General features: G+C 52.2%; 1 protein-coding gene across 1 annotated transcript in view; it reads right to left on the bottom strand.

The window, feature by feature from the left end:
* Window positions 1-20545, bottom strand: part of LOC137352010 (serine-rich adhesin for platelets-like) — a 71416-nt gene that overhangs the window by 35823 nt on the left and 15048 nt on the right. Inside the window, exons 11-21 of the mRNA XM_068016988.1 lie at window positions 17940-18089; window positions 16860-17042; window positions 14667-14750; window positions 14455-14553; window positions 12673-12756; window positions 10722-10820; window positions 8380-8529; window positions 7499-7582; window positions 7287-7385; window positions 4945-5028; window positions 4733-4831 (exon numbers count right to left, since the gene is read on the bottom strand). Coding sequence (XP_067873089.1) covers window positions 4733-4831; window positions 4945-5028; window positions 7287-7385; window positions 7499-7582; window positions 8380-8529; window positions 10722-10820; window positions 12673-12756; window positions 14455-14553; window positions 14667-14750; window positions 16860-17042; window positions 17940-18089 — 1215 coding nt within the window. The remainder of the gene's footprint in view (window positions 1-4732; window positions 4832-4944; window positions 5029-7286; window positions 7386-7498; window positions 7583-8379; window positions 8530-10721; window positions 10821-12672; window positions 12757-14454; window positions 14554-14666; window positions 14751-16859; window positions 17043-17939; window positions 18090-20545) is intronic.

Raw genomic sequence — 20545 nt, 5'->3', positions numbered from 1 at the left:
AGTGCCTGTCGAACAGTACCCCAGAATGGAGTCAGTGCCTGTAGAACTTTACCCCAGGATGGAGTTAGTGCCAGCAGCACTGTATCCCAGAATGGAGTCAGCCCCTGTAGAACTGTCCCCCAGAATGGAGTCTCTGCCTGTAGAACTGTACCCCAGGATGGAGTCAGTGCCTGTAGAACAGTACCCCAGAATGGAGCCAGCACCTGTAGAACTGTACCCCAGAATGGAGTTAACGCCTGCAGAACTGTGCCCCAGGATGGAGTCAGTGCCTGTGGAGCTGTAGCCCAGGATGGAGTTAGTGCCTGTAGAACAGTACCCCAGGATGGAGTCAGCACCTGCAGAACAGTACCCCAGGATGGAGTCAGTGCCTGCTGAACTGTAGCCCAGAATGGAGTCAGTGCCTGCAGAACTGTACCCCAGGATGGATTTAGTGCCTGTAGAACTGTATCCCAGAATGGAATCAGTGCCTGTAGAACTTACCCCGAATGGAGTTAGTGCCTGTACAACTGTACCCGAGGATGGAGTCAGTGCCTGTTGAACAGTACCCAGGATGGAATCAGTGCCTGTAGAACAGTAACCCAGGATGGAGTCAGTGCCTGTAGAACTGTAACCCAGGATGGAATCAGTGCCTGTAGAACAATAACCCAGGATGGAGTCAGTGCCTGTTGAACTGTACCCCAGGATGGAGTCAGTGCCTTTTGAACTGTACCCCGGTTGGAGTTAGTGCCTTTAGAACTGTTCCCCAGGATGGAGTCAGTGCCTGTTGAACTGTCCCCCAGAATGGAGTCGGTGCCTGTGGAACAGTACCCCAGGATGGAGTCAGTGCCTATAAAACTGTACCCCAGGATGGAGTTAGTGCCTGTTGAACTGTACCCCAGAATGGTGTCAGTGCCTGTTGAACTATACCCCAGGATGGAGTCAGTGCCTGTAGAACTGTACCCCAGAATTTATTCAGTGCCTGCTGAACTGTACCCCAGGATGGAGTCAGTGCCTGTGGAACTGTACCCCAGGATGGAGTTTGTGCCTGTAGCACTGTACCCCAGGATGGAGTCAGTGCCTGTAACACTGAACCCCAGAAGGGAGTAAGTGCCTACACACTGTACACCAGAATGGGGTCAGTGCCTGTACAACTGTGCCGCAGGATGGAGTCAGTGCCTCTAGCACTGTACCCCAGAATTGAGTATGTGCCTGTAGAACTGTAACCCAGGATGGAGTCAGTGCCTGCAGAAGAGTACCCCAGGATGGAGTCAGTGCCTGTCGTATTGTACCCCAGGATGGAGTCTGTGCCTGTAGTACAGTACCCCAGGATGGAGTCAGTGCCTGTAGCACAGGATGGAGTCAGTGCCTGTAGAACAGTACCCCAGGATGGAGTCAGTGCCTGTAGAATTGTACCCCAGGATGTAGTCAGCACCTGTAGAACTGTACCCCAGAATGGAGTCAGTGCCTGCAGAACAGTACCCTAGAATGGAGTCAGTGCCTGTGGAACTGTACCCCAGAATGGAGTCAGCACCTGTAGAACTGTACCCCAGAATGGAGTTAGTGCCTTTCGAACTGTACCCCAGAATGGAGTCAGTGCCTGCAGAACAGTACCCTAGAATGGAGTCAGTGCCTGTGGAACTGTACCCCAGAATGGAGTCAGCACCTGTAGAACTGTACCCCAGAATGGAGTTAGTGCCTTTAGATGTGTACCGCAGAAAGGAGTCAGTGCCTGTTGAACGTACCCCAGAATGGAGCCAGCACCTGCAGAACTGTACCCCAAAATGGAGTCAGTGCCTGTAGAACTGTACCCCATAATGGAGTCAGTGCCTGTAGAACTGTACCCCAGAATGGAGTCAGTGCCTGTCGAACTGTACCCCAGAATGTAGTCAGTGCCTGTAGAACTGTACCCCAGAATGGAGTCAGTGCCGATAGAACTGTACCCCAGAATGGAATCAGTACCTGTTGAACTGTACCCCAGAATGGAGTTAGTGCCTGTAGAACTGTACCCCACGATGCAGTTAGTGCCTGTAGCACTATACCCCAGATTGGAGTCGGTGCCTGTAGAACAGTACCCCAGAATGGAGTCAGTGCCTGTTGAACAGTACCCCAGAATGGAAACAGTGCCTGTTGAACTGTACCCCGGATGGAGTTAGTGCCTGTAGAACTGTACCCCTCAATGGAGTCATTGCCTGTCGAACAGTAACCCAGAATGAAGTCAGTGCCTGTTGAACTGTACCCCAGAATGGTGTCAGTGCCTGTTGAACTATACCCCAGGATGGAGTCAGTGCCTGTAGAACTGTACCCCAGAATTTATTCAGTGCCTGCTGAACTGTACCCCAGGATGGAGTCAGTGCCTGTGGAACTGTACCCCAGGATGGAGTTAGTGCCTGTAGCATTGTACCCCAGGATGGAGTCAGTGCCTGTAACACTGAACCCCAGAAGGGAGTAAGTGCCTACAGCACTGTAAACCAGAATGGTGTCAGTGCCTGTACAACTGTGCCGCAGGATGGAGTCAGTGCCTCTGGCACTGTACCCCAGAATTGAGTATGTGCCTGTAGAACTGTAACCCAGGATGGAGTCAGTGCCTGTTGAACTGTACCCCAGGATGGAGTCAGTGCCTATAAAACTGTACCCCAGGATGGAGTTCGTGCCTGTTGAACTGTACCCCAGAATGGTGTCAGTGCCTGTTGAACTATACCCCAGGATGGAGTCAGTGCCTGTAGAACTGTACCCCAGAATTTATTCAGTGCCTGCTGAACTGTACCCCAGGATGGAGTCAGTGCCTGTGGAACTGTACCCCAGGATGGAGTTAGTGCCTGTAGCACTGTACCCCTGGATGGAGTCAGTGCCTGTAACACTGAACCCCAGAAGGGAGTAAGTGCCTATAGCACTGTACACCAGAATGGGGTCAGTGCCTGTACAACTGTGCCGCAGGATGGAGTCAGTGCCTCTAGCACTGTACCCCAGAATTGAGTATGTGCCTGTCGAACTGTAACCCAGGATGGAGTCAGTGCCTGCAGAAGAGTACCCCAGGATGGAGTCAGTGCCTGTAGAATTGTACCCCAGGGTGGAGTTAGTGCCTGTAGAACTGTACCCCACGATGCAGTTAGTGCCTGTAGCACTATACCCCAGATTGGAGTCGGTGCCTGTAGAACAGTACCCCAGAATGGAGTCAGTGCCTGTTGAACAGTACCCCAGAATGGAAACAGTGCCTGTTGAACTGTACCCCGGATGGAGTTAGTGCCTGTAGAACTGTACCCCTCAATGGAGTCATTGCCTGTCGAACAGTAACCCAGAATGAAGTCAGTGCCTGTTGAACTGTACCCCAGAATGGTGTCAGTGCCTGTTGAACTATACCCCAGGATGGAGTCAGTGCCTGTAGAACTGTACCCCAGAATTTATTCAGTGCCTGTGGAACTGTACCCCAGGATGGAGTTAGTGCCTGTAGCATTGTACCCCAGGATGGAGTCAGTGCCTGTAACACTGAACCCCAGAAGGGAGTAAGTGCCTACAGCACTGTAAACCAGAATGGGGTCAGTGCCTGTACAACTGTGCCGCAGGATGGAGTCAGTGCCTCTGGCACTGTACCCCAGAATTGAGTATGTGCCTGTAGAACAGTAACCCAGGATGGAGTTCGTGCCTGTTGAACTGTACCCCAGAATGGTGTCAGTGCCTGTTGAACTATACCCCAGGATGGAGTCAGTGCATGTAGAACTGTACCCCAGAATTTATTCAGTGCCTGCTGAACTGTACCCCAGGATGGAGTCAGTGCCTGTGGAACTGTACCCCAGGATGGAGTTAGTGCCTGTAGCACTGTACCCCTGGATGGAGTCAGTGCCTGTAACACTGAACCCCAGAAGGGAGTAAGTGCCTATAGCACTGTACGCCAGAATGGGGTCAGTGCCTGTACAACTGTGCCGCAGGATGGAGTCAGTGCCTCTAGCACTGTACCCCAGAATTGAGTATGTGCCTGTCGAACTGTAACCCAGGATGGAGTCAGTGCCTGCAGAAGAGTACCCCAGGATGGAGTCAGTGCCTGTAGAATTGTACCCCAGGGTGGAGTCTGTGCCTGTAGTACAGTACCCCAGGATGGAGTCAGTGCCTGTAGCACAGGATGGAGTCAGTGCCTGTAGAACAGTACCCCAGGATGGAGTCAGTGCCTGTAGAATTGTACCCCAGGATGGAGTCAGTGCCTGTCGAACAGCACCCCAGGATGGAGTCAGTGCTTTTAGAACTGTACCCCAGGATGGAGTTTGTGCCTGTAGAACTGTACCCCAGGATGGAGTCAGCACCTGTAGAACTGTACCCCAGAATGGAGTCAGTGCCTGTAGAACAGTACCCTAGAATGGAGTCAGTGCCTGTGGAACTGTACCCCAGAAAGGAGTCAGCAACTGTAGAAATGTACCCCAGAATGGAGTTAGTGCCTTTAGAACTGTACCGCAGAATGGAGTCAGTGCCTGTTGAACGTACCCCAGAATGGAGCCAGCACCTGTAGAACTGTACCCCAGAATGGAGTCAGTGCCTGTAGAACTGTACCCCAGAATGGAGTCAGTGCCTGTAGAACTGTACCCCAGAATGGAGTCAGTGCCTGTCGAACAGTCCCCCAGAATGGAGCCAGCACCTGTAGAACTGTACCCCAGGATGGAGTTAGTGCCTGTCGCACTGTACCCCAGAATGGAGTCAGTGCCTGTAGAACTGTACCCCAGAATGGAGTCAGTGCCTATAGAACTGCACCCCAGAATGGAATCAGTACCTGTTGAACTGTACCCCAGAATGGAGTTAGTGCCTGCAGAACTGTACCCCACGATGCAGTTAGTGCCTGTAGCACTATACCCCAGATTGGGGTCGGTGCCTGTAGAACAGTACCCCAGAATGGAAACAGTGCCTGTTGAACTGTACCCCGGATGGAGTTAGTGCCTGTAGAACTGTACCCCTCAATGGAGTCATTGCCTGTAGAACAGTAACCCAGAATGAAGTCAGTGCCTGTTGAACTGTACCCCAGGATGGAGTCACTGCCTGTAGAACTGTACTCCTGGATGGAGTCCGTGCCTGCAGAACAGTAACCCAGAATGAAGTCAGTGCCTGTAGAATTGTACCCCAGGATGGAGTCTGTGCCTGTCGTACAGTACCCCAGGATGGAGTCAGTGCTTGTAGCACAGGATGGAGTCAGTGCCTGTAGAACAGTACCCCAGGATGGAGTCAGTGCCTGTAGAATTGTACCCCAGGATGGAGTCTGTGCCTGTCGAACTGCACCCCAGGATGGAGTCAGTGCCTTTAGAACTGTACCCCAGGATGGAGTTTGTGCCTGTTGCACTGTACCCCAGGATGGAGTCAGCACCTGTAGAACTGTACCCCAGAATGGAGTCAGTGCCTGTGGAACTGTACCCCAGAATGGAGTCAGCACCTGTAGAACTGTACCCCAGAATGGTGTTAGTGCCTTTAGAACTGTACCGCAGAATGGAGTTAGTGCCAGCAGCACTGTATCCCAGAATGGAGTCAGCCCCTGTAGAACTGTACCCCAGAATGGAGTCTCTGCCTGCAGAACTGTACCCCAGGATGGATCAGTGCCTGTAGAACAGTACCCCAGAATGGAGCCAGCACCTGTAGAACTGTACCCCAGAATGGAGTCTCTGCCTGCAGAACTGTACCCCAGGATGGAGTCAGTGCCTGTAGCACTATACCCCAGATTGGAGTCGGTGCCTGTAGAACAGTACCCCAGAATGGAGTCAGTGCCTGTTGAACAGTACCCCAGAATGGAAACAGTGCCTGTTGAACTGTACCCCGGATGGAGTTAGTGCCTGTAGAACTGTACCCCTCAATGGAGTCATTGCCTGTCGAACAGTAACCCAGAATGAAGTCAGTGCCTGTTGAACTGTACCCCAGAATGGTGTCAGTGCCTGTTGAACTATACCCCAGGATGGAGTCAGTGCCTGTAGAACTGTACCCCAGAATTTATTCAGTGCCTGTGGAACTGTACCCCAGGATGGAGTTAGTGCCTGTAGCATTGTACCCCAGGATGGAGTCAGTGCCTGTAACACTGAACCCCAGAAGGGAGTAAGTGCCTCCAGCACTGTAAACCAGAATGGGGTCAGTGCCTGTACAACTGTGCCGCAGGATGGAGTCAGTGCCTCTGGCACTGTACCCCAGAATTGAGTATGTGCCTGTAGAACAGTAACCCAGGATGGAGTTCGTGCCTGTTGAACTGTACCCCAGAATGGTGTCAGTGCCTGTTGAACTATACCCCAGGATGGAGTCAGTGCCTGTAGAACTGTACCCCAGAATTTATTCAGTGCCTGCTGAACTGTACCCCAGGATGGAGTCAGTGCCTGTGGAACTGTACCCCAGGATGGAGTTAGTGCCTGTAGCACTGTACCCCTGGATGGAGTCAGTGCCTGTAACACTGAACCCCAGAAGGGAGTAAGTGCCTATAGCACTGTACGCCAGAATGGGGTCAGTGCCTGTACAACTGTGCCGCAGGATGGAGTCAGTGCCTCTAGCACTGTACCCCAGAATTGAGTATGTGCCTGTCGAACTGTAACCCAGGATGGAGTCAGTGCCTGCAGAAAAGTACCCCAGGATGGAGTCAGTGCCTGTAGAATTGTACCCCAGGGTGGAGTCTGTGCCTGTAGTACAGTACCCCAGGATGGAGTCAGTGCCTGTAGCACAGGATGGAGTCAGTGCCTGTAGAACAGTACCCCAGGATGGAGTCAGTGCCTGTAGAATTGTACCCCAGGATGGAGTCAGTGCCTGTCGAACAGCACCCCAGGATGGAGTCAGTGCTTTTAGAACTGTACCCCAGGATGGAGTTTGTGCCTGTAGAACTGTACCCCAGGATGGAGTCAGCACCTGTAGAACTGTACCCCAGAATGGAGTCAGTGCCTGTAGAACAGTACCCTAGAATGGAGTCAGTGCCTGTGGAACTGTACCCCAGAAAGGAGTCAGCAACTGTAGAAATGTACCCCAGAATGGAGTTAGTGCCTTTAGAACTGTACCGCAGAATGGAGTCAGTGCCTGTTGAACGTACCCCAGAATGGAGCCAGCACCTGTAGAACTGTACCCCAGAATGGAGTCAGTGCCTGTAGAACTGTACCCCAGAATGGAGTCAGTGCCTGTAGAACTGTACCCCAGAATGGAGTCAGTGCCTGTCAAACAGTCCCCCAGAATGGAGCCAGCACCTGTAGAACTGTACCCCAGGATGGAGTTAGTGCCTGTCGCACTGTACCCCAGAATGGAGTCAGTGCCTGTAGAACTGTACCCCAGAATGGAGTCAGTGCCTATAGAACTGCACCCCAGAATGGAATCAGTACCTGTTGAACTGTACCCCAGAATGGAGTTAGTGCCTGCAGAACTGTACCCCACGATGCAGTTAGTGCCTGTAGCACTATACCCCAGATTGGGGTCGGTGCCTGTAGAACAGTACCCCAGAATGGAAACAGTGCCTGTTGAACTGTACCCCGGATGGAGTTAGTGCCTGTAGAACTGTACCCCTCAATGGAGTCATTGCCTGTAGAACAGTAACCCAGAATGAAGTCAGTGCCTGTTGAACTGTACCCCAGGATGGAGTCACTGCCTGTAGAACTGTACTCCTGGATGGAGTCCGTGCCTGCAGAACAGTAACCCAGAATGAAGTCAGTGCCTGTAGAATTGTACCCCAGGATGGAGTCTGTGCCTGTCGTACAGTACCCCAGGATGGAGTCAGTGCTTGTAGCACAGAATGGAGTCAGTGCCTGTAGAACAGTACCCCAGGATGGAGTCAGTGCCTGTAGAATTGTACCCCAGGATGGAGTCTGTGCCTGTCGAACTGCACCCCAGGATGGAGTCAGTGCCTTTAGAACTGTACCCCAGGATGGAGTTTGTGCCTGTTGCACTGTACCCCAGGATGGAGTCAGCACCTGTAGAACTGTACCCCAGAATGGAGTCAGTGCCTGTGGAACTGTACCCCAGAATGGAGTCAGCACCTGTAGAACTGTACCCCAGAATGGTGTTAGTGCCTTTAGAACTGTACCGCAGAATGGAGTTAGTGCCAGCAGCACTGTATCCCAGAATGGAGTCAGCCCCTGTAGAACTGTACCCCAGAATGGAGTCTCTGCCTGCAGAACTGTACCCCAGGATGGATCAGTGCCTGTAGAACAGTACCCCAGAATGGAGCCAGCACCTGTAGAACTGTACCCCAGAATGGAGTCTCTGCCTGCAGAACTGTACCCCAGGATGGAGTCAGTGCCTGTAGAATTGTACCCCAGGGTGGAGTTAGTGCCTGTAGAACTGTACCCCACGATGCAGTTAGTGCCTGTAGCACTATACCCCAGATTGGAGTCGGTGCCTGTAGAACAGTACCCCAGAATGGAGTCAGTGCCTGTTGAACAGTACCCCAGAATGGAAACAGTGCCTGTTGAACTGTACCCCGGATGGAGTTAGTGCCTGTAGAACTGTACCCCTCAATGGAGTCATTGCCTGTCGAACAGTAACCCAGAATGAAGTCAGTGCCTGTTGAACTGTACCCCAGGATGGAGTCACTGCCTGTAGAACTGTACTCCTGGATGGAGTCCGTGCCTGCAGAACAGTAACCCAGAATGAAGTCAGTGCCTGTAGAATTGTACCCCAGGATGGAGTCTGTGCCTGTCGTACAGTACCCCAGGATGGAGTCAGTGCTTGTAGCACAGGATGGAGTCAGTGCCTGTAGAACAGTACCCCAGGATGGAGTCAGTGCCTGTAGAATTGTACCCCAGGATGGAGTCTGTGCCTGTCGAACTGCACCCCAGGATGGAGTCAGTGCCTTTAGAACTGTACCCCAGGATGGAGTTTGTGCCTGTTGCACTGTACCCCAGGATGGAGTCAGCACCTGTAGAACTGTACCCCAGAATGGAGTCAGTGCCTGTGGAACTGTACCCCAGAATGGAGTCAGCACCTGTAGAACTGTACCCCAGTATGGTGTTAGTGCCTTTAGAACTGTACCGCAGAATGGAGTTAGTGCCAGCAGCACTGTATCCCAGAATGGAGTCAGCCCCTGTAGAACTGTACCCCAGAATGGAGTCTCTGCCTGCAGAACTGTACCCCAGGATGGATCAGTGCCTGTAGAACAGTACCCCAGAATGGAGCCAGCACCTGTAGAACTGTACCCCAGAATGGAGTTAACGCCTGTAGAACAGTACCCCAGGATAGAGTTAGTTCCTGGAGAACGGTACCCCAGGATGGAGTTAGTACCTGGAGAACAGTACCCCAGGATGTAGTTCGTGCCTGTAGAACTGTACCCCAGGATGGAGTCAGTGCCTGTGGAACTGTACCCCAGGATGGAGTTAGTGCCTGTAGCACTGTACCCCTGGATGGAGTCAGTGCCTGTAACACTGAACCCCAGAAGGGAGTAAGTGCCTACAGCAATGTACACCAGAATGGGGTCAGTGCCTGTACAACTGTGCCGCAGGATGGAGTCAGTGCCTCTAGCACTGTACCCCAGAATTGAGTATGTGCCTGTCGAACTGTAACCCAGGATGGAGTCAGTGCCTGCAGAAGAGTACCCCAGGATGGAGTCAGTGCCTGTAGAATTGTACCCCAGGGTGGAGTCTGTGCCTGTAGTACAGTACCCCAGGATGGAGTCAGTGCCTGTAGCACAGGATGGAGTCAGTGCCTGTAGAACAGTACCCCAGGATGGAGTCAGTGCCTGTAGAATTGTACCCCAGGATGGAGTCAGTGCCTGTCGAACAGCACCCCAGGATGGAGTCAGTGCCTTTAGAACTGTACCCCAGGATGGAGTTTGTGCCTGTAGAACTGTACCCCAGGATGGAGTCAGCACCTGTAGAACTGTACCCCAGAATGGAGTCAGTGCCTGTAGAACAGTACCCTAGAATGGAGTCAGTGCCTGTGGAACTGTACCCCAGAAAGGAGTCAGCAACTGTAGAAATGTACCCCAGAATGGAGTTAGTGCCTTTAGAACTGTACCGCAGAATGGAGTCAGTGCCTGTTGAACGTACCCCAGAATGGAGCCAGCACCTGTAGAACTGTACCCCAGAATGGAGTCAGTGCCTGTAGAACTGTACCCCAGAATGGAGTCAGTGCCTGTAGAACTGTACCCCAGAATGGAGTCAGTGCCTGTCGAACAGTCCCCCAGAATGGAGCCAGCACCTGTAGAACTGTACCCCAGGATGGAGTTAGTGCCTGTCGCACTGTACCCCAGAATGGAGTCAGTGCCTGTAGAACTGTACCCCAGAATGGAGTCAGTGCCTATAGAACTGCACCCCAGAATGGAATCAGTACCTGTTGAACTGTACCCCAGAATGGAGTTAGTGCCTGCAGAACTGTACCCCAGAATGGAGTCAGCACCTGTAGAACTGTACCCCAGAATGGAGTTAGTGCCTTTAGAACTGTACCCCAGAATGGGGTCAGTGCCTGCAGAACAGTACCCTAGAATGGAGTCAGTGCCTGTGGAACTGTACCCCAGAATGGAGTCAGCACCTGTAGAACTGTACCCCAGAATGGAGTTAGTGCCTTTAGATGTGTACCGCAGAAAGGAGTCAGTGCCTGTTGAACGTACCCCAGAATGGAGCCAGCACCTGTAGAACTGTACCCCAAAATGGAGTCAGTGCCTGTAGAACTGTACCCCATAATGGAGTCAGTGCCTGTAGAACTGTACCCCAGAATGGAGTCAGTGCCTGTCGAACTGTACCCCAGAATGTAGTCAGTGCCTGTAGAACTGTACCCCAGAATGGAGTCAGTGCCGATAGAACTGTACCCCAGAATGGAATTAGTACCTGTTGAACTGTACCCCAGAATGGAGTTAGTGCCTGTAGAACTGTACCCCACGATGCAGTTAGTGCCTGTAGCACTATACCCCAGATTGGAGTCGGTGCCTGTAGAACAGTACCCCAGAATGGAGTCAGTGCCTGTTGAACAGTACCCCAGAATGGAAACAGTGCCTGTTGAACTGTACCCCGGATGGAGTTAGTGCCTGTAGAACTGTACCCCTCAATGGAGTCATTGCCTGTAGAACAGTAACCCAGAATGAATTCAGTGCCTGTTGAACTGTACCCCAGAATGGTGTCAGTGCCTGTTGAACTATACCCCAGGATGGAGTCAGTGCCTGTAGAACTGTACCCCAGAATTTATTCAGTGCCTGCTGAACTGTACCCCAGGATGGAGTCAGTGCCTGTGGAACTGTACCCCAGGATGGAGTTAGTGCCTGTAGCATTGTACCCCAGGATGGAGTCAGTGCCTGTAACACTGAACCCCAGAAGGGAGTAAGTGCCTACAGCACTGTAAACCAGAATGGGGTCAGTGCCTGTACAACTGTGCCGCAGGATGGAGTCAGTGCCTCTGGCACTGTACCCCAGAATTGAGTATGTGCCTGTAGAACTGTAACCCAGGATGGAGTCAGTGCCTGTTGAACTGTACCCCAGGATGGAGTCAGTGCCTATAAAACTGTACCCCAGGATGGAGTTCGTGCCTGTTGAACTGTACCCCAGAATGGTGTCAGTGCCTGTTGAACTATACCCCAGGATGGAGTCAGTGCCTGTAGAACTGTACCCCAGAATTTATTCAGTGCCTGCTGAACTGTACCCCAGGATGGAGTCAGTGCCTGTAACACTGAACCCCAGAAGGGAGTAAGTGCCTATAGCACTGTACACCAGAATGGGGTCAGTGCCTGTACAACTGTGCCGCAGGATGGAGTCAGTGCCTCGAGCACTGTACCCCAGAATTGAGTATGTGCCTGTCGAACTGTAACCCAGGATGGAGTCAGTGCCTGCAGAAGAGTACCCCAGGATGGAGTCAGTGCCTGTAGAATTGTACCCCAGGGTGGAGTCTGTGCCTGTAGTACAGTACCCCAGGATGGAGTCAGTGCCTGTAGCACAGGATGGAGTCAGTGCCTGTAGAACAGTACCCCAGGATGGAGTCAGTGCCTGTAGAATTGTACCCCAGGATGGAATCAGTGCCTGTCGAACAGCACCCCAGGATGGAGTCAGTGCTTTTAGAACTGTACCCCAGGATGGAGTTTGTGCCTGTAGAACTGTACCCCAGGATGGAGTCAGCACCTGTAGAACTGTACCCCAGAATGGAGTCAGTGCCTGTAGAACAGTACCCTAGAATGGAGTCAGTGCCTGTGGAACTGTACCCCAGAAAGGAGTCAGCAACTGTAGAAATGTACCCCAGAATGGAGTTAGTGCCTTTAGAACTGTACCGCAGAATGGAGTCAGTGCCTGTTGAACGTACCCCAGAATGGAGCCAGCACCTGTAGAACTGTACCCCAGAATGGAGTCAGTGCCTGTAGAACTGTACCCCAGAATGGAGTCAGTGCCTGTAGAACTGTACCCCAGAATGGAGTCAGTGCCTGTCGAACAGTCCCCCAGAATGGAGCCAGCACCTGTAGAACTGTACCCCAGGATGGAGTTAGTGCCTGTCGCACTGTACCCCAGAATGGAGTCAGTGCCTGTAGAACTGTACCCCAGAATGGAGTCAGTGCCTATAGAACTGCACCCCAGAATGGAATCAGTACCTGTTGAACTGTACCCCAGAATGGAGTTAGTGCCTGCAGAACTGTACCCCACGATGCAGTTAGTGCCTGTAGCACTATACCCCAGATTGGAGTCGGTGCCTGTGTAACAGTACCCCAGAATGGAAACAGTGCCTGTTGAACTGTACCCCGGATGGAGTTAGTGCCTGTAGAACTGTACCCCTCAATGGAGTCATTGCCTGTAGAACAGTAACCCAGAATGAAGTCAGTGCCTGTTGAACTGTACCCCAGGATGGAGTCACTGCCTGTAGAACTGTACTCCTGGATGGAGTCCGTGCCTGCAGAACAGTAACCCAGAATGAAGTCAGTGCCTGTAGAATTGTACCCCAGGATGGAGTCTGTGCCTGTCGTACAGTACCCCAGGATGGAGTCAGTGCTTGTAGCACAGGATGGAGTCAGTGCCTGTAGAACAGTACCCCAGGATGGAGTCAGTGCCTGTAGAATTGTACCCCAGGATGGAGTCTGTGCCTGTCGAACTGCACCCCAGGATGGAGTCAGTGCCTTTAGAACTGTACCCCAGGATGGAGTTTGTGCCTGTTGCACTGTACCCCAGGATGGAGTCAGCACCTGTAGAACTGTACCCCAGAATGGAGTCAGTGCCTGTGGAACTGTACCCCAGAATGGAGTCAGCACCTGTAGAACTGTACCCCAGAATGGTGTTAGTGCCTTTAGAACTGTACCGCAGAATGGAGTTAGTGCCAGCAGCACTGTATCCCAGAATGGAGTCAGCCCCTGTAGAACTGTACCCCAGAATGGAGTCTCTGCCTGCAGAACTGTACCCCAGGATGGATCAGTGCCTGTAGAACAGTACCCCAGAATGGAGCCAGCACCTGTAGAACTGTACCCCAGAATGGAGTTAACGCCTGTAGAACAGTACCCCAGGATAGAGTTAGTTCCTGGAGAACGGTACCCCAGGATGGAGTTAGTACCTGGAGAACAGTACCCCAGGATGTAGTTCGTGCCTGTAGAACTGTACCCCAGGATGGAGTCAGTGCCTGTGGAACTGTACCCCAGGATGGAGTTAGTGCCTGTAGCACTGTACCCCTGGATGGAGTCAGTGCCTGTAACACTGAACCCCAGAAGGGAGTAAGTGCCTACAGCACTGTACACCAGAATGGGGTCAGTGCCTGTACAACTGTGCCGCAGGATGGAGTCAGTGCCTCTAGCACTGTACCCCAGAATTGAGTATGTGCCTGTCGAACTGTAACCCAGGATGGAGTCAGTGCCTGCAGAAGAGTACCCCAGGATGGAGTCAGTGCCTGTAGAATTGTACCCCAGGGTGGAGTCTGTGCCTGTAGTACAGTACCCCAGGATGGAGTCAGTGCCTGTAGCACAGGATGGAGTCAGTGCCTGTAGAACAGTACCCCAGGATGGAGTCAGTGCCTGTAGAATTGTACCCCAGGATGGAGTCAGTGCCTGTCGAACAGCACCCCAGGATGGAGTCAGTGCCTTTAGAACTGTACCCCAGGATGGAGTTTGTGCCTGTAGAACTGTACCCCAGGATGGAGTCAGCACCTGTAGAACTGTACCCCAGAATGGAGTCAGTGCCTGTAGAACAGTACCCTAGAATGGAGTCAGTGCCTGTGGAACTGTACCCCAGAAAGGAGTCAGCAACTGTAGAAATGTACCCCAGAATGGAGTTAGTGCCTTTAGAACTGTACCCGAGAATGGAGTCAGTGCCTGTTGAACGGACCCCAGAATGGAGCCAGCACCTGTAGAACTGTACCCCAGAATGGAGTCAGTGCCTGTAGAACTGTACCCCAGAATGGAGTCAGTGCCTGTAGAACTGTACCCCAGAATGGAGTCAGTGCCTGTCGAACAGTCTCCCAGAATGGAGCCAGCACCTGTAGAACTGTACCCCAGGATGGAGTTAGTGCCTGTCGCACTGTACCCCAGAATGGAGTCAGTGCCTGTAGAACTGTACCCCAGAATGGAGTCAGTGCCTATAGAACTGCACCCCAGAATGGAATCAGTACCTGTTGAACTGTACCCCAGAATGGAGTTAGTGCCTGCAGAACTGTACCCCACGATGCAGTTAGTGCCTGTAGCACTATACCCCAGATTGGAGTCGGTGCCTGTAGAACAGTACCCCAGAATGGAAACAGTGCCTGTTGAACTGTACCCCGGATGGAGTTAGTGCCTGTAGAACTGTACCCCTCAATGGAGTCATTGCCTGTAGAACAGTAACCCAGAATGAAGTCAGTGCCTGTTGAACTGTACCCCAGGATGGAGTCACTGCCTGTAGAACTGTACTCCTGGATGGAGTCCGTGCCTGCAGAACAGTAACCCAGAATGAAGTCAGTGCCTGTAGAATTGTACCCCAGGATGGAGTCTGTGCCTGTCGTACAGTACCCCAGGATGGAGTCAGTGCTTGTAGCACAGGATGGAGTCAGTGCCTGTAGAACAGTACCCCAGGATGGAGTCAGTGCCTGTAGAATTGTACCCCAGGATGGAGTCTGTGCCTGTCGAACTGCACCCCAGGATGGAGTCAGTGCCTTTAGAACTGTACCCCAGGATGGAGTTTGTGCCTGTTGTACTGTACCCCAGGATGGAGTCAGCACCTGTAGAACTGTACCCCAGAATGGAGTCAGTGCCTGTGGAACTGTACCCCAGAATGGAGTCAGCACCTGTAGAACTGTACCCCAGAATGGAGTTAGTGCCTTTAGAACTGTACCGCAGAATGGAGTTAGTGCCAGCAGCACTGTTTCCCAGAATGGAGTCAGCCCCTGTAGAACTGTACCCCAGAATGGAGTCTCTGCCTGCAGAACTGTACCCCAGGATAGAGTTAGTTCCTGGAGAACGGTACCCCAGGATGGAGTTAGTACCTGGAGAACAGTACCCCAGGATGTAGTTCGTGCCTGTAGAACTGTACCCCAGGATAGAGTCAGTGCCTGTGGAGCTGTACCCCAGGATGGAGTTAGTGCCTGTAGAACAGTACCCCAGGATGGAGTCAGCACCTGTGGTACAGTACCCCAGGATGGATTCAGTGCCTGCTGAACTGTAGCCCAGAATGGAGTCAGTGCCTGTAGAACTGTACCCCAGGATGGATTTAGTTCCTGTAGAACTGTAACCCAGAATGAAGTCAGTGCCTGTTGAACTGTACCCCAGAATGGTGTCAGTGCCTGTTGAACTATACCCCAGGATGGAGTCAGTGCCTGTAGAACTGTACCCCAGAATTTATTCAGTGCCTGCTGAACTGTACCCCAGGATGGAGTCAGTGCCTGTGGAACTGTACCCCAGGATGGAGTTAGTGCCTGTAGCACTGTACCCTAGGATGGAGTCAGTGCCTGTAACACTGAACCCCAGAAGGGAGTAAGTGCCTATAGCACTGTACACCAGAATGGGGTCAGTGCCTGTACAACTGTGCCGCAGGATGGAGTCAGTGCCTCTAGCACTGTACCCCAGAATTGAGTATGTGCCTGTCGAACTGTAACCCAGGATGGAGTCAGTGCCTGCAGAAGAGTACCCCAGGATGGAGTCAGTGCGTGTAGAAGTGTACCCCAGGATGGTGTCTGTGCCTGTAGTACAGTACCCCAGGATGGAGTCAGTGCCTGTAGCACAGGATGGAGTCAGTGCCTGTAGAACAGTACCCCAGGATGGAGTCAGTGCCTGTAGAATTGTATCCCAGGATGGAGTCTGTGCCTGTCCAACAGCACCCCAGGATGGAGTCAGTGCCTTTCGAACTGTACCCCAGGATGGAGTCAGCACCTGTAGAACTGTACCCCAGAATGGAGTCAGTGCCTGTAGAACAGTACCCTAGAATGGAGTCAGTGCCTGTGGAACTGTACCCCAGAATGGAGTCAGCACCTGTAGAACTGTACCCCAGAATGGAGTTAGTGCCTTTAGAACTGTACCCCAGAATGGAGTCAGTGCCTGTAGAACAGTACCCGAGAATGGAGTCAGTGCCTGTGGAACTGTACCCCAGAATGGAGTCAGCACCTGTAGAACTGTACCCCAGAATGGAGTTAGTGCCTTTAGAACTGTACCGCAGAATGGAGTCAGTGCCTGTTGAACGTACCCCAGAATGGAGCCAGCACCTGTAGAACTGTACCCCAGAATGGAGTCAGTGCCTGTAGAACTGTACCCCAGGATGGAGTTAGTGCCTGTCGCACTGTACCCCAGAATGGAGTCAGTGCCTGTAGAACGGTACCCCAGAATGGAGTCAGTGCCTATAGAACTGTACCCCAGAATGGAATCAGTACCTGTTGAACTGTACCCCAGAATGGAGTTAGTGCCTGTAGAACTGTACCCCACGATGCAGTTAGTGCCTGTAGCACTATACCCCAGATTGGAGTCGGTGCCTGTAGAACAGTACCCCAGAATGGAGTCAGTGCCTGTTGAACAGTACCCCAGAATGGAAACAGTGCCTGTTGAACTGTACCCCGGATGGAGTTAGTGCCTGTAGAACTGTACCCCTCAATGGAGTCATTGCCTGTGGAACAGTAACCCAGAATGAAGTCAGTGCCTGTTGAACTGTACCCCAGGATGGAGTCAGTGCCTGTTGAACTGTACCCCAGGATGGAGTCAGTGCCTGTAGAACTGTACTCCTGGATGGATTCCGTGCCTGCAGAACAGTAACCCAGAATGAGGTCAGTGCCTGTACAATTGTACCCCAGGATGGAGTCTGTGCCTGCAGGACAGTACCCCAGGATGGAGTCAGTGCTTGTAGCACAGGATGGAGTCAGTCCCTGTAGAACAGTACCCCAGGATGGAGTCAGTGCCTGTAGAATTGTACCCCAGGATGGAGTCTGTGTCTGTCGAACAGCACCCCAGGATGGAGTCAGTGCCTTTAGAACTGTTCCCCAGGATGGAGTTTGTGCCTGTAGAACTGTACCCCAGGATGGAGTCAGCACCTGTAGAACTGTACCCCAGAATGGAGTCAGTGCCTGTAGAACAGTACCCTAGAATGGAGTCAGTGCCTGTGAAACTGTACCCCAGAATGGAGTCAGCACCTGTAGAACTGTACCCCAGAATGGAGTCAGTGCCTGTAGAACTGTACCCCAGAATGGAGTCAGTGCCTGTAGAACTGTACCCCATAATGGAGTCAGTGCCTGTAGAACTGTACCCCAGAATGGAGCCAGCACCTGTAGAACTGTACCCCAGGATGGAGTTAGTGCCTGTCGCACTGTACCCCAGAATGGAGTGAGCACCTCTAGAACTGTACCCCAGACTGGAGTCAGTGCCTTTCGCACTGTACCCCAGGATGGAGTTAGTGCCTGTAGAGCTGTACCCCAGAATGGAGTCAGTGCCTATAGAACTGTACCTCAGAATGGAGTCAGTGCCTATAGAACTGTACCCCATAATGGAATCAGTACCTGTTGAACTGTACCCCAGAATGGAGTTAGTGCCTGTAGAACTGTACCCCAGATTGGAGTCAGTGCCTGTAGAACAGTACCCCAGAATGGAGTCAGTGCCTGTTGAACAGTACCCCAGAATGGAAACAGTGCCTGTTGAACTGTACCCCGGATGGAGTTAGTGCCTGTAGAACTGTACCCCTCAATGGAGTCATTGCCTGTCGAACAGTAACCCAGAATTAAGTCAGTGCCTGTTGAACTGTACCCCAGGATGGAGTCAGTGCCTGTAGAACTGTACTCCTGGATGGAGTCCGTGCCTGCAGAACAGTAACCCAGAATGAAGTCAGTGCCTGTTGAACTGTACCGCAGGATGGAGTCACTGCCTGGAGAACTGTACCCCAGGATGGAGTCAGTGCCTGTGGCACTGTACCCCAGGATGGAGTCAGTGCCTCTAGAACTGTACCCCAGGATGGAGTCAGTGCCTGTAGAACTATACCCCAGAATGGAGTTAGTGCCTGTAGACTTGTACCCCATGATGGAGTTAATGCCTGTTGCACTATACCCCAGATTGGAGTCAGTGCCTGTAGAACAGTACCCCAGAATGGAGTCAGTGCCTGTTGAACAGTACCCCAGAATGGAATCAGTGCCTGTTGAACTGTACCCCAGAATGGAGTTAGTGCCTGTAGAACTGTACCCCAGAATGGATTTAGTGCCTGTCGCACTATACCCCAGATTGGAGTCAGTGCCTGTAGAACAGTACCCCAGAATGGAATCAGTACCTCTTGAACTGTGCCCCAGAATGGAGTTAGTGCCTGTAGAACTGTACCCCACGATGGAGTTAGTGCCTGTCGCACTATACCCCAGATTGGAGTAAGTGCCTGTAGAACAGTACCCCAGAATGGAGTTAGTGCCTGTAGAACTGTACCCCAGGATGGAGTCAGTGCCTGTTGAACTGTACCCCAGGATGGAGTCAGTGCCTGTTGAACTGTACCCCAGGATGGAGTTACTGCCTGTGGCACTCTACCCCAGGATGGAGTCAGTGCCTGTAGAACTGTACCCCAGGATGGAGTCAGTGCCTGTAGCACTGTCCCCCAACTTGGAGTTAGTGCCTGTTACACTGTACCCCAGAATGGAGTCCATGCCTTTCGCACTGTACCCCAAGAAGGGGTCAGTGCGTGTACAATTGTACCCCAGGATGGAGTCAGTGCCTGTAGAACTCTACCCCAGGATGGAGTCAGTGCCTTTAGAACATTACTCCAGGATGGTGTCAGAGCCTGTAGAACTGTACCCCGGGATGGAGTCAGTGCCTGTTGAACAGTACCCCAGAATGGAATCAGTGCCTGTTGAACTGTACCCCAGAATGGAGTTAGTGCCTGTAGAACTGTACCCCAGAATGGAGTTAGTGCCTGTCGCACTATACCCCAGATTGGAGTCAGTGCCTGTAGAACAGTACCCCAGAATGGAATCAGTACCTGTTGAACTGTACCCCAGAATGGAGTTAGTGCCTGTAGAACTGTACCCCTGGATGGAGTCAGTGCCTGTAGAATAGTAACCCAGGATGGAGTTACTGCCTTTGGCACTGTACCCCAGGATGGAGTCAGTGCCTGTAGAACTGTACCCCAGGATGGAGTCAGTGCCTGTAGCACTGTACCCCAACTTGGAGTTAGTGCCTGTTACACTGTACCCCAGAATGGAGTCCGTGCCTTTCGCACTGTACCCCAGGAAGGGGTCAGTGCCTGTACAACTGTACCCCAGTATGGAGTCAGTGCCTGTAGAACTGTACCCCAGGATGGAGTCAGTGCCTGTAGAACATTACTCCAGGATGGTGTCAGTGCCTGTACAAGATTACCCCAGGATGGAGTCAGTGCCTGTACAACTGTACCCCAGGATGGAGTCAATGCCTGTAGAACAGTACCCCAGGATGGACTTGTGCCTGTAGAACTGTACCCCAGGATGGGGTCAGTGCCTGTAGAACAGTACCCAAAGATGGAGTCAGTGCCAGTAGAACTGAACCCCAGGATGGAGTTAGTGCCTGTAGAACTGTACCCCAGGATGAGGTCAGTGCCTGTAGAACTGTACCCTAGAATGGAGTTCGTGCCTGTAGAACAGTACCCCAGGATGGAGTTAGTGCCTGTTGAACTGTAACCCAGGATGGAATTAGTGCGTGTGGAGCTGTACCCCAGGATGGAGTTAGTGCCTGTCGAACTGTACCCCAGTATGGAGTTAACGCCTGTAGAACAGTACCCCAGGATAGAGTTAGCACCTGGAGAACAGTATCCAGGATGGAGTCAGTGCCTGTAGAACAGTAACCCAGGATGGAGTCAGTGCCTGTTGAACTGTACCCCGGATGGAGTTAGTGCCTGTTGAACTGTACCCCAGAATGGGATTGGTGCCTGTGGAACAGTACCCCAGGATGGAGTTAGTGCCTATAGAACTGTACTCCAGCTTGGAATTAATGCCTGCTGAACAGTACCCCAGAATGGAGTTAGTGCCTTTAGAACTGTACCCCAGAATGGAGTCAGTGCCTGTAGCACTGTACCCAAGGATGGAGTAATGCCTGTAACACTGAACCCCAGAAGGGAGTCAGTGCCTGTAGCACTGTACCCCAGTATGGAGTTAACGCCTGTCGAACAGTACCCCAGGATAGAGTTAGTACCTAGAGAACAGTACCCCAGGATGGAGTTAGTACTTGGAGAACAGTACCCCAGGATGGTGTTAGTGCCTGTACAACAGTACCCCAGGATGGATTTAGTGCCTGTAGAACAGTACCCCA

This window comes from Heterodontus francisci, chromosome 37 (assembly GCF_036365525.1).
Source record: "Heterodontus francisci isolate sHetFra1 chromosome 37, sHetFra1.hap1, whole genome shotgun sequence".
Classification (NCBI taxonomy): domain Eukaryota; kingdom Metazoa; phylum Chordata; class Chondrichthyes; order Heterodontiformes; family Heterodontidae; genus Heterodontus; species Heterodontus francisci.
The sequence above is the reverse complement of the archived record's forward strand: the minus strand, read 5'-3'. Positions and strand labels throughout refer to the sequence as shown.